We start from the raw sequence: 13,716 nt of genomic DNA, 5'->3' as shown, positions 1-13,716 counted from the left end.
AGTGTATATGAATCACATGTGACGAAGAATTAGGTCTCTGGAGGTTGCATTTCCTTTTATATTTGCGTTTGCATATCTGTTCTGAATACACTCCAGACTGACAAATACAACGATACATCAGTTTAAAAGATGTTTTCCATTTAAACGCCGTATTCCCATATTGATAGAGCGTCTTATTCTATCAGCCTCACATTTCCACACACTTCTTCTCTCCCTCCTGCTCTGTCTCCCATTCCCTCTGTGCTTTGCCAATGTAAATGGAAAGCAGAACATTAGATGACAGCGGAGGATTTGTTCTTCAGCACGGCGCTGCTGGCACTGATCTGTTGCTGAGAAGGGAGTGCAGTGGAATGGGGCAGTTCTCCATCTCAGATACTCTTGTGTCTATTGCATTAGATTTAAGTGGTGATCTCTTCTATCTGAGTGTGGTCTCACAGTCAGTCTGGCTCCAGATTCAGCAGTCATGCCCACTAAAACCCAGCGTGTTGGATCTGGTATGTGCCTCCTGTTTTTCCCTGTAAACTCATTCCACTCTTAGTCTTGTCTGTGCTCTCAAGCTTGGGTGGAATGAGGGATATTGTTTGTATTTTTCACATATATTTATGGTTCATGCTTATGAACTGTGGATGGGGTCACAGTGGTTGACTAGTAACTGATGATGCGTGAGGATCGATCCTCTCGAAACCGCGTCAGTATCGCAAGCATTTACACTTATTTTTTACACTTACACCTGTGTGTCTTAATCATGGTGACAAGAATGTTACTGACAGGGTCAAAAACAGGTAGCCAGATGGAGTTTGAAATACGCTTGTCCAGTGGATAATTCCGCCCCCAAGTACAGCTGGCACAGCCATACACGTTCAGGCAGACATGTTTGACTGTTGCCATGTGTTTCACATTGTTTTTCAGCACCTCACCTTTTATAAATGTGTCCCGTGACCTCAGCATTTTCTTCAAATCAGTTGCGTTTGACTGTTTTTGGGTGTATGAGTAAACTCCCCCTAAGAAATGTGTCCAGCTGGGGTCAAGTGACTCTAAAAAGGCCGTTTTGTAAGTTGTTGGTTTCTGAAATGTGTCAGACTCAAACTCGGTTGATAATGTAATTGAAGTATGTGTTGCATTCTCAAGGTTGCCACAAGTGACGGTATTGCGAAATTGAAAAATGAGGCCTGTTTTTAAACAAATTTTCTAAACCATCTGCCCTTGGTTGGCCACACATAACACAAAACGATGCCATTGGTTGTTCCAATGTTGCTATGTCTGAGCCGTCAGGATTTTCAAACAATTAATGTTTTGATAGTGCCTTAGCCTTTACACTTTTGGGGGGAATAAACCAATGAATTGTTACCACCACAACGATATGAGCTGTCCATTGACCACGCATTCATAAATGCTTTTGCATACCTAAAGTGTTTTTGTGACCCAAGCTATCGCACATTCGTATATGAACGCATACTATGTCTGTAAGTAATTTTATTACTCTAAGTGTTGCATGAGATAGCTGAGGAGTGAGAGAGACAGAAAGACCCAAGAGACAGGGTGTGGAGCAGTTCACATCTGTCTATGTGTGTTTGAACGATGTGTGTAATTTATCTGAGATCTATGTCAACCCGACCACACTGCTCTTGTTCCCCTGTCTTCCTGCTAAGAAGGAAACGGCACGAATGCACAACTTTGCGACCTCAAACCAAACACCTTCATTGGCAGTGCACCCTTACGCGTCAGATGATTGACAATCTCTTTGAGGTGTTATAAATGCGAAAGCTGAAGTTGACGCATAATAATTGTGATATCAAAGGAAACTTTACATTATAGTCTTAATTAATGAGTGGGCAGGTGACTTGAGGGTGCAGTTCAGATTAGATACTCGGCTTCATAGCAATTTCACGCTGGAGGACTTCTGATAGCTCTGAACTTGAGGGCTGACCACAGGTCTAAATCTACTTTGTTGCTTGATTCACTACGGCTCTCAGCTTCAGGTTATCCATTGAAGTCCTTTTCATGAACTTTTTGTGTTAAAAAGTTTAAAAGAAAGTCAACTGAATAAGCTTTGAGTAACTTAGCTACTTGTAGGAAATTCTGACTGACGAAAGGGATAGTTACCATCTTTTTTTGTCTTGTTTCTTCCTCAGGTAGTTAACGGACACACTGCACAATGCGTGAATACAAGTTAGTAGTCCTTGGATCAGGAGGTGTCGGCAAGTCTGCGCTGGTAAGTGGAGCGCCAACCTTCCCTGCTTCCTTTCTTTATCTCTCTTAATGCTCTTTTCTTCTGTACATAAAATGTTCATGTTCGTTCGTAGGCATCTTACATCCTGGCCCTAATCTAGACCATAATAATTATAAGTGGTGAATGCCAAGGTTCTTCCATCACAATTTTTCCAACTCAACAAGGATCTCAAAATCAAGAAATTGATTCTAGGGCTGTCACAATATACCGGCATTGACAATAACCATGTTATTTAAAAATTAAATATTGATATTGTGTTAAAGCTACATATTAATACTGTGCCAGTATCTTGTTGCAACTTTATGCTTGTTGCAACTTGTCATAAAATGGAAAGAAGACGATGATGCAATGTGTAACTACTACTGCCGTATGAAATCACTGTCAGTGAAGATGACGGGTAAAAGCGAGACACTATGTCACTCAAAAAAGTTCGCTTACCACGAGTCGCCAGTGTTGGACTCTTTTGTACTCCATAAAAAAGACTGCAGGAAGTGCAGTTCAACAGTAAGTCCTTTTTGTATGCTTTTGTATTGGTTATGGTTACAAACTGTCCCTTCATATTTATTTCTAACTCGTATTTTTGAGTGTGATTCATTGGCCAAAAAAGTAAAAACACAGACACACACACACTCACACACACACAAAAAAAAAGATAATTAAAGACGAATGTTCTGATAGCATCATTTATTTATAGATATTGCGACAGTATCATTATCAGGAATTCTTTTAGCCATGATAATGAAATGATAGTGAAAATCAGATATTCTGACAGCCCTAATTCAGTCTAACTGTATATCATTGTATTTGTCATTGGCTGAGATGTTCAAAGAATAGTTCACCCAAAAATGACAGTTCTGTGATCATTAATGTCATTCCAAGCCTGTACGATTTTATTTGTTCTGTGGAACATAAAATATGATGTTTTAAATGTTTTTTTTTTTAAGAACCCCGTTTACTTTTACGGTATGGGCAAAAACTGTTCTTCAAAATATCTTTCTTTGTATTCTACAGAAACCAAATCACATAGGCTAAAATAAGTTTGGAACGACTTTCGACATCCCTTTAATCCTTATGAATTTTTCTTGCCTTTTATGGCTTCTCCATTTCACGAGCCTCCCTCACCATATATAACAAATTACATCCTATATTGGGGAAAAAACATATATCATCTAACTAGAAGAATTAGTTTCCTCATCTGAAAGAGCTGCTCTTCTTTTCTGTCCAGCATCCCTGGAGAACATCTGTCTCCAATCAGGTCGTTAAAGGTTGTGAGAACTAAACTGGCCCCTGGTTGGTTGCGATGCCCTTTCTGAGCCACTCAAACATAGCTGAGTCACGGAAACAGCGAAATGACTGCGCCTCAGTCCATTGGCATTTTATATTCAGTCAGCATAATATATGTCAGAATAGCATTGTGAAACCACAAATAGTTCGGCAGCTCTTCTTCGGAAATTCAATGGGTCAGAACGACAAAACCCTATGGAAAATTTCTGCTGCTAGCCAAGAATATTAGGCTTAAATTTGCACATTTACCCTGCTGTTTAAAAACATAGCATGTTTCCTCATGAATTATCTCTTATCATTAAGGTCACCGTTTGCTTTCTTAGCTCGTTAGCATGCTAGTAATACCGAACGTCCCGCTGACACCACTTTGACCTAGTTTGTTCCATCCCAGTGAACTCAAATGGCTCGCCCATTGGAGAGCAGCCACAATGGCCCGACCCACTCACCTCGGGGCCCAACAAAGAGCCCATTGCCTGTATGTGTGCCACAGGGTGTGAGAACCATCCACCTCCATCCACTTCCCTCTCGGCGCAGACCTCTTTCAGCGTAAAGCACATAGACTTTTATTGTCCATTAACCCTAATTGGAGCACTATGGATGGGTCTGGATGAAATGGGCCACGCAGAGTTAATCGTGTTGTAAATGCATTCACATTAAGCTCCTGTCCTGCTCCACGCAGACAACGGGAAAGAGACAAGTCTGTAAAATCAGATCATTACTATGTGGGGTCAGCTTGGTGTCCTGTAATGGAGCTGTGTACTGTGTAACTTTATAAGTGACCCCCCGCAAATCTGCCAGAAAAAATACAGGTCTTACTGAAATGAATTAACTACTGTTCCTGTAAAGAATGATACATTGAGTTTAAAAAGACACAAGTGATTGGAATACACAGTGTTCTTTTGCACTGCATGTCTCAAATTTTGATTCCGACATTCACATAATTGTCTGATTCAAATGAAAGCATTTTAGAAATCCACAATTTATCCTTAAACTGTGGACATCAATGTCAAGTACAAAGAGTGCTGTTTTTTCCCCCCGATGAATTCAAATGTATTCCTACTATTCATCTTAGTTTAATATACAATACCAGGGCTTGACATTTGCTCACCAGCCACTCGGCATTTTCACTGGCCACAATGTTGACATCGATACGATGTGGAAAAAACTGCCATATAGATATTTTATCTTCTAATTTTCCAGCAGGTATATTAGGCTGCTGTCACTTTAAGACCTGAAACACAGACCCATTATACTGTTACACATGTGTTTTCTTTCTCACCTGTTTATGTTCACTTAAAACATGTGTTTACGTGAATACTCCCCAAGACCGGCATTTTGACATTGTGTATTTGACATTATTTTGTGTGTATTTGACTGTGTTACACACCCCTGCTGAAATCCGGGTTGCCAGGTTTTAATGTCAAGCACTGTATACTACCATTTTAAGATTTGGGGTTAGTAAGATGGGTTTTTTTTTTTTGAAGAAGAAGAAGAAGAAATTACTACTTCTATTCAGCAAGGACGCATTAAACAGTAGAGTGACCGTAAAGACATTTATAAAGTTACAAAATATTTCTATTTCAAATAAATACTGTTACTGTTGATGAACGTTTTATTCATCAAAGAATCCTGATAAAATTTATCAGGGTTTCCAAAAAAAATTTACCAGCACAACTGTTTTCAACATTGATAATAATCAGAAATTTTTATCCGCATATTAGAATGATTTCTGAATGATCATGTGACACTGAAGACTGGAGTAATGATGCTGAAAATTCAGCTTTGCAATCACAAAAATAAATGACATTTTAAGATATAGTAATATAGAAAGCAGTTATTTTAAATTTAAAATATAATATTATATATATATATATATATATATATACATATTTGAACCCCTCAGAGTTCATGTTTGGTCCGTCTTGAAAAGTTATATGTTATCACTCACTACAAATGAATGTATCCTTGACATTTAAATAGGGCGTTTACTTTCAGAACAATGCTTTTAGTGACTGTTGTGCTCTCTGACAATTCAGTAACGAAACAGCACAACCTATAGTTAGTTAGCTAAAGTTAGTTTGCGCAGTTAAAGAACAGTAAGGAGTAAACCACACTGTGGTCAGGTGTTAGTAGCTATGGTAAGTAATAGTGTCAACATGTATGACCTAATGGCATGGATTTATCTTTGGTCACCACGAGCGATTTCTGTGGTCTGGTTTAGAGGTTACTCATATGTTTGTGTGTTCATGCTAGTACTGCACCCTTGACTACAGCAACTAAAACAAAAACGAGTAGAGCCGTTCTCAAACATTGACTGGGACTGTGTGTTTTGAGGAACTGTCGTATCACCGGGCAACGCCCTGTTCGTCTGTCCGTCAGATGAGTTGAGGTAGTCCAGGGGAGTGCAGATATTCGGACAGGAGCAACAGGGTCAGCTTGTGCTGTAATGATGGATTGCCATAGCTAACACAGAGAGTCCATCTGCCTGCAGGCAGGAGCCGATCCACTCAGATGGGCATTGTGCCGACTTCTGTGTGCCTGAGTGAGACCGCACATGCTAATGTGTTGTTGCTCATCGATAGCCTGAAAACAAAAGGCACCTTTCACCTTCCGCAATAGCTCTCACATCTCTTTCGCATTTCTGCATATTCAAACTTGGCTTTTATTCAGCAAGGATGCATTAAATTGTTTGAATTTGTCCCTTCTATTATTTTGAACTGCCTATTAACAGTTCCCTCAAAAATATTAAGCAGCACCACAGTTTTCAACATAATAATAATGATACATTTTTCTTTAGCAGCAAATCAGCATATTAGAATGATTAATGAAGGATCATGTGACATGGATTGTGGATTCAGCTCTGCCATCACAGGAGTAAATTACGCTTTAAAATATATTAAAATAGAAGACAGTTATTTTAAATTGTAAAAATGCTTCATGTTATACTTTATTTTTGATCAAATAAATGAGCAAAAGAGACTTCAAAAACATGGGGGAAAAAACGTAATTGCCCCAAACTTTTGAATTGTAGTGTATCTATTAAATATTTTTAATGCAATGCGTTGGTTTGGAATGATTCATTGTAAAAAGTGGTAAACAAATAAATTCAGAATGTCTTGATTCCACGTTTATACATTTAACATTTATTTTTGGTTCTTTTAAGGGTCTTGATCAGCAAATAAAAGTTACGTTCTTTGTGAGGTGATAAATTGCCCTGTGCTTTTTCAATACCCAAATGAATAATCCAATGCAATAACAACCCCCTTTTGTTTTTTTTAATTGTAACAATATAATAAGAGCTTTTTTAATATAAGCATGACCTTTACTAATCCTTTGATACCCCTCATCTCCACAATATTTGCTTTTTCACTTGAAGTGGCTGCTGAGATATCAGCATGCTGAGGGTGCCTGTGTGCATTTGATCTAATCGCTGCGAGCAGAGCAATGCGTACACACACACACACACACACACACACACACACACACACACACACACACACACACACACACACACACACACACACACACACACACACCCTCGTTCACACATCCTCACTGCTTTTTGTTGGAACATTGTAATCAGTGGCCTCCATTGAATTTACATGCCTTGTTTCCACATCTCTTTCACCATATATGGAATTTTCTTTTAGCCCACTGTGAGTGTGTGTGTGTGTGTGTGTGTGTGTGTGCGTGCAGCAGGCTGTAGTTCAGAGCTACTGTAAGAAACGGAGCCAGAAAGTGTGTGTGTGTGTGTGCATTAGAGAGGCACTAGTGTAAACCAGCCAGAGAGAATGAGAAACAGAGCTGCAAGATAAAGGACTTAAGAGCATATGTGCCAGCTGACTCTCTTGCACATGGTCTGGTCTGTCTGGAGCACATCAGTTAAACCCTGCTGCATCAGCAGCACACATCACCTCACAAACCTCGGGCATCCTCACCGCTGACTTAATGCCCCTAACCCTCCCTTCCGAAAAGGCACACATGCACAATGACCCCCTGCAGGTGCTCTGCGGCCCAGCAACAGCCTTCAGGTGCATGGGGCCGATGAAGTGTGAGAAACACAGGGAAGGAGCTCCAACAGCAAGAGATGGTTCACTGCATAATATAACATAACGACTACTGGAATGCTCTGACTGAATACTCAGTTTACAATAAACGTTCTTTGCGGTTTTATCAGTAAACTAGCCACACTCTTGAGTAAAGGGAAAAAGGTTTTTGTGTGTATGCGACATGGGCATATCTTCTTGCCATTCAATGCTGAGACATGTGAACACTTTAGGGTATTAAATCCTAATTCTCACTATTAACTAGTTGCTTATTAGCATGCATATAACTAGGATATTGGCTGTACTTATAAAGGAAAATATGAATGCCTTTTTCTGCATGACCATATTCTACATCCTTAATACTACCAAATACCTAAACTTAACAATTACCTTACTAACTATTAATAAGCAGTAATTAGGAGTTTGAGGCAAAAGTCGTAATTGATAGTTAGTTAATAGTGAGAATTGGACCCTAATCTAAAGTGTGATCCTTTTTTTTACATTGTTTAAAAATGATTTATTTATTAGTTTATTTATACAAATAAAAAACTAGTAAACTAAACTAACCATGCCTTGTTAAAAAGAGAATTTTGAATAAATTAATCATTTTAAGGCAACAGGTTTCCTCACTTTTTTAAGTTAAGTCAACTGATCACTTTTTACAGTGTGAGGGCTTTCTGAATATAATTTCCTTTTTTGTTTTTGTTTTTGTCTTGTGCCTGCATGTTGGTTGGACCACATGACCTTGATTTGGCAGGCAAATGTTTTTCAAATATTGATAAGCAGCAAAGCAGATTTTTTTCCCCAACTGTTTTCAAAATATATTTTTAATAATGCTTTTTTTTTCTTTATTATAATAAGGACAGTTGTCACCCTAACTTTTTTAGCATGCCACCCAAAAAGATTTCAAAAGGGATTTTAATTCAAAAATGAAAAACATTCTCATCATATAAGAGGTGTATTCAAGTTATTGTATGTATCGATGTATGTACAGTTTGTATGTATTTATTTATTTACATGAATTGTTATATATATTTATTATATATATATATATATTTTTTTGGGTGGAATAAATCAATAGATCCAGACCAAAAAAAGAGAACATTTTGCCAATTTTCATTTTGGGTGAACTATCCTTTTGAGATCCATTTTATTCATGCTATTGACTAGTCTCATCTCGACAGATTTGACAAAAGACATCATTAGCTGACCATATTTGACAGCGCACCGGCACTGATCTAAATTCATCATTATTTCTTCACTCATGTTTGTTTATCTTGATTGCACATTGAGGCATTAGGTAAACAAATGATCTCTTTCTCACCAGGACAAAGCCTCCTGTATGTGGCGACTGCTTATACAATGAGATCACTCGTACCTCGTGACTGACATCACCTGCCTTTGCTCGTTTTTCTTTCTCCCTATCAGTCTCTTCCTCTCCCTCCCATCAGTCGATTGTCTTCCTCCCACAGTTGATCTGCATCTTAATGCGATTCTGTTGTATATGCTTGTATGTGTGTGTGTGTGTGTGTGTGGATCCCTGTCCAAACAGAGCCCTCATTAATGAATCAATCCAGGGTGAAGTGTGCATCAGAAAAAGGATGATCAAAGGTCACCCGAGCCGTGGAGGCCCTGAAGCCCCCGCACCTGTGGGCAGCATCGCATGATTTTCATATTCTCTGCCACCCCTGCACTTCCTGTGAAGTCACGGCAAAGCTGATCACCCTAAATTCGGTCCTTTGTTTCAACTCAATTATTCTTCAATCGTCTACAATTTACCTCCAGCCTCTGGTTGTCGTCTATAAATCGTTCTATTTTTAAACCGGTAGTTAAACGCCAGGTAACCCGTCTCCAGGCAACATCGGAATGCTTTCTGATCCTTGACCAGCGAGTGCAGGTTTCTCTCCTGCAGGGGCCATTTGCATAAACATAGACATTATGTTAAGACTGTGTCTTAAGAATTATGACCAACTAGCAGTTAGTTAGGGGTAAGTAGTCTTAGTTTTCGGTATCAAATTAGACCAATTTATGTAACTGACTTGAAAAAAGGTTATGAACAGTCTTAAAGAAAAAAAGGACTAACTTGTAAGACTAGTCTTAGCAGTTTTTGCAGCCAGCCCCTGGTCTCTTTCTATGTGAAGTGGACATTCTGTGGCATCATTGACCTTTTCGTATGAGAACCTGGTTTTCAGGGCAAAGAAAACCCTAATGACACGCAGTGGCTTGTTTATGTCACAAACAGGCGTAAAACCTCTTAGAGCCTTTCGAATGGAATTTCCCATAAGTCACTGGAAGTGAAAGTGATTTTGCACTGTGTCAACATGCTCATGTTTGAGTATCGTTACGTTTAATGGGCATGTCTTTTTCTCTTTGTTTTTCCCTCTCTTCCTCCCTTCTCTCGCTCTCCAGACTGTTCAATTTGTCCAAGGGATCTTTGTGGAAAAGTATGACCCCACAATAGAAGACTCATACAGAAAGGCAAGTTCTGCATCATTTTTATTGTGCATCAGTTGTCAAACCAATGTTATACCAATGTATAATGGTTTCCAGACTCAAAACCCTATTGAATCTTTTCCTAGACCAACACATGATGTACAGTAACATGCTGTACAGTTGGCCATTATCTCAATATAGTCTATGATATATATTTTTTTGTAGTAAACTCAACCTAAAAAATGTTTTAAATATTGGGTAACCATGAAGTAAGCCATACTACTTTTATAATTGAGTGAGTTAAGTACCTTATAATAAATAATAATTAGTACATTTTATCAAAATCTCATTGGATGAGCCATGCGAGCCACCAATGTGTTATAACCAATATATACAGTTACAATATACTACAGTGTTGGGTGAAAGTTACTTTTAAAAGTAATGCATTACAGTATTGCGTTACTCCCTAAAAAAGTAACTAATTGTGTTACTTAGTTACTTTTTATGGAAAGTAATGTGTATCGTTAGGCTTGCTTGTTTTAGCAAAAAAAAAAAAAAAATGTTTTCAGCTGTCAGTCAATAAATGGGAAAACAAAGTAACTTGCATTACTTATTTGAAAAAGTAACTCAAATATTTTGTTGTAAATTTAAAAGTAATACGTTATTTTAGTTACTTGAAAAAGTAATCTGATTACATAACTCACATTACATGTAATGCATTACCCTCAACACTGAGAATAAATATGCTATTAGAATTAAAATATAACAGTATACAGTTGCACATCAGTTTAATTCTATATTTATGTCCTAAATTGTTAAACAACCTACAGTTACACCAAACCCAAATGGTGCAGCGCTTTGCAATAAAACTAAATGGCTCCCATTATAATCAATGAAGCTGTCTATAATCAATGAACTGGAAACGCCCATCAGCTTTGCAGTGTAGAATATAGTTTTCTGCTTGCGTCAGATTTTTTTCAAATTGCACTGCGGGTTTATCATGACAGAATCTCTAACAATTGACACGTTTCTACAGGACGTATTCTGTCCCACCCTAGTAACACACGTCAAAGAAATGCTGTGTGTTTGTGGGATGTCTCATCGACCCTATGCTCAGACTGTGTTCGATGATGTTTATATTTTAATGGCCTCTGTCCAAGGCCCTGAGACAAAAGCCGTGTCTAAAAATGAACCTCCACTCAAACAGTAAAAGGAAGTCCCATCTTGACCAGCACCTCCCTTCCTCGCCATTGCTTATGCTGCTGTCCCATGGGCACTTCCTGTAGGGGAGGCTTACCAGTGTTGACGTACAGTATGAGATTTAATTCCTGTAGATTTTATTCAATCTATACAGTGGCATCAAATATATTTGGATATTTCTGGACACTTAAGTCATGCCTAATAAATCTTCAAATATGAATTTCATTACGTTTAATAAGAAAATATCAACCCAGTTTTAAAAAAATTTAAGTAGTTTATCACATACAATCAACTTGGATGTTTAAGTCATTTCAACTTAAATTACATTAAAGCTGCAGTCCGTAACTTTTTTTGTGTTCAGAATTAACAAAATGTATATAATAAGCGAGTACATCATGAATACATTTTCCAAACCATATTTTTGTCTTATCCGGAATCATTATGTTACACCTATAATAAGTGTTTATATTCTGGCTATTGTTGACTGGTACCACTGCGGAGTATCCCAGTACCTGCGTGACTCGTCATAGACATAAACAGAGAGAAGTAGCTTTGTCTACAACGTTCTTCTGCAAGAAGCATGCAGTTCTGTTTATTAACCGCTAAGTGCCAAAAGTTACGGACTGCAGCTTTAAAACTGACTTAAATAAATGAGTTGAATCCTGTATGAATAAAAAAGTTGAAAATTGCTTAATTTGTTTTGATGAGTTAAAGCAATGTAAAAACAAATGTTGTCATAACTTATTGATCATATAATTTTTTATAGTGTACCATCATGTGGCATCCAGAAAGTGACTTTTGCCTTAACTTTAAAAAAAAGTGACTATTGTTATGTAACTAATTAATGTATCTAACTAATTTGAAACATAAAATCATCTTTGTGCTATCATTTATTTTAAATGTGGCTTAAGTGTCCAAATACATTCTGGGAACCACTGTATAGAACTGGAGAATCATTATTTGAATTAATTAATTATTAATTATAATAATTCATTGCTATTTAAATGTCACAAATATGTGGGTAAAAGGATGTTACAATCTGGAAGTGTCACAGTCTTTTTTTGTGTGTAATAAACGCCCATAGCCTCACTTTAAATTAGTGATTCACACAGAAAGTGTGCTGCCACCTCAATTGGAGACCACAGGAAGTTGGCAGTGCTGGAATCTGCGGGGGGCGGCAGTGATGAGCGCTCAAATACAGTACAGGCTCATGTCATGTGTCATTAGAGGCTGTTTTTTAATGATGCAGCTGACAAAGCCTCTCAGGTTGTTGTTTGTCTCAGATTTTCTGTTGTTTTTCTTTTTTTGCAGCAAGTGGAGGTGGATGGACAGCAGTGTATGTTGGAAATTCTGGATACTGCCGGAACGGTAAGACACTTTGTGATCAGAACTTTCTTTGATAACTTGCAGATTACCATAAATCTGTGACCTTTTGGTATAATAAGTATTTGTACGTGTGAAAAGTACTGGTTAAGTGTACTTCACATGAGAAATAATTATTTATCTAGTATTACAGTCACTATTACAGCTTTACATTTACGTTTTACATTTATGCATTTGGCAGATGCTTTTATCCAAAGCGACTTACATTGCATTTCAAGGTACACGTTTACATTCTTATCAGTTCTTGCTTTCCCTGGGAATCGAACCCATTACCTTGGCGTTGCACGCGCCAACACTCTACTGTTTGAGCTACAGGAAGGCCCATAGCCTCACTTTAGTATTATAAGCTTTAGTATTATAAGTCAAGTCACCTTTATTTATATAGCGCTTTATACAATACAGATTGTTTCAAAGCAGCTTTGCAGTGATGAACAGGAAAATAATGATTCAATGATGCAAACAGAATTCAATTCTGCTGTAAATCAGTTAGAAAACGACAATAGTAAACAGTCATTATTCAGTTGAAATCAGTTCAGTGTTGATTCAGTTCAGTTCAATAACTTTAAAGTTCATAAATTATGGAATGATCTGAATAAATTTATAAAGCAGCTCTGGAGAAAGCAGTGATGTCATCATCCAGCTCAGTTCAGTTCTCATCTGATAGCGTCAGTGCAGTCAAATCAATAATATTGCTGAATATTAAGTCTATTAATAATACATTAATATACATTAATACACAATACATCAAAGCTCACTTTAAATGGGCTATATTAAATAAATGTATTATGTGTATGTGTTTATATATATATATATATATATATATATATATATATATATATATATATATATATATATATATATATATATATACAGTGAGGAAAATAAGTATTTGAACACCCTGCTATTTTGCCAGTTCTCCCACTTAGAAATCATGGAGGGGTCTGAAATTGTCATCGTAGGTGCATGTCCACTGTGAGAGACATAATCTAAAAAAAAATATCCAGAAATCACTATATATGATTTTTTAAACTATTTATTTGTATGATATAAAATCTTGTTTGGTAGCTGTCAGCATCAGTGCATTAAGTCATCCATGTTAACTTTTAACCAACAACCTGGAGATTAAATAGATAGTTTGAA

The 13,716-nt window shown here is 37.3% G+C and overlaps 1 protein-coding gene across 1 annotated transcript in view; it reads left to right on the top strand.

Annotated features, from left to right (window-relative positions):
- Positions 1–13,716, top strand: part of rap1b (RAP1B, member of RAS oncogene family) — a 58,771-nt gene that overhangs the window by 35,448 nt on the left and 9,607 nt on the right. The window contains exons 2-4 of the mRNA XM_056237240.1: positions 2,133–2,212; positions 9,970–10,038; positions 12,505–12,561. Of these exons, the coding sequence (XP_056093215.1) occupies positions 2,156–2,212; positions 9,970–10,038; positions 12,505–12,561 (183 nt within the window). The 5' untranslated portion in view covers positions 2,133–2,155. The remainder of the gene's footprint in view (positions 1–2,132; positions 2,213–9,969; positions 10,039–12,504; positions 12,562–13,716) is intronic.

The sequence above is a fragment of the Rhinichthys klamathensis genome, unplaced genomic scaffold, assembly GCF_029890125.1.
Source record: "Rhinichthys klamathensis goyatoka isolate OS25496 unplaced genomic scaffold, OSU_Roscu_1.1 h1tg000485l_1, whole genome shotgun sequence".
NCBI classification, from domain to species: Eukaryota; Metazoa; Chordata; class Actinopteri; order Cypriniformes; family Leuciscidae; genus Rhinichthys; species Rhinichthys klamathensis.
Note: the sequence above shows the minus strand (reverse complement) of the source record. Positions and strands in the feature narration are given on the sequence as shown.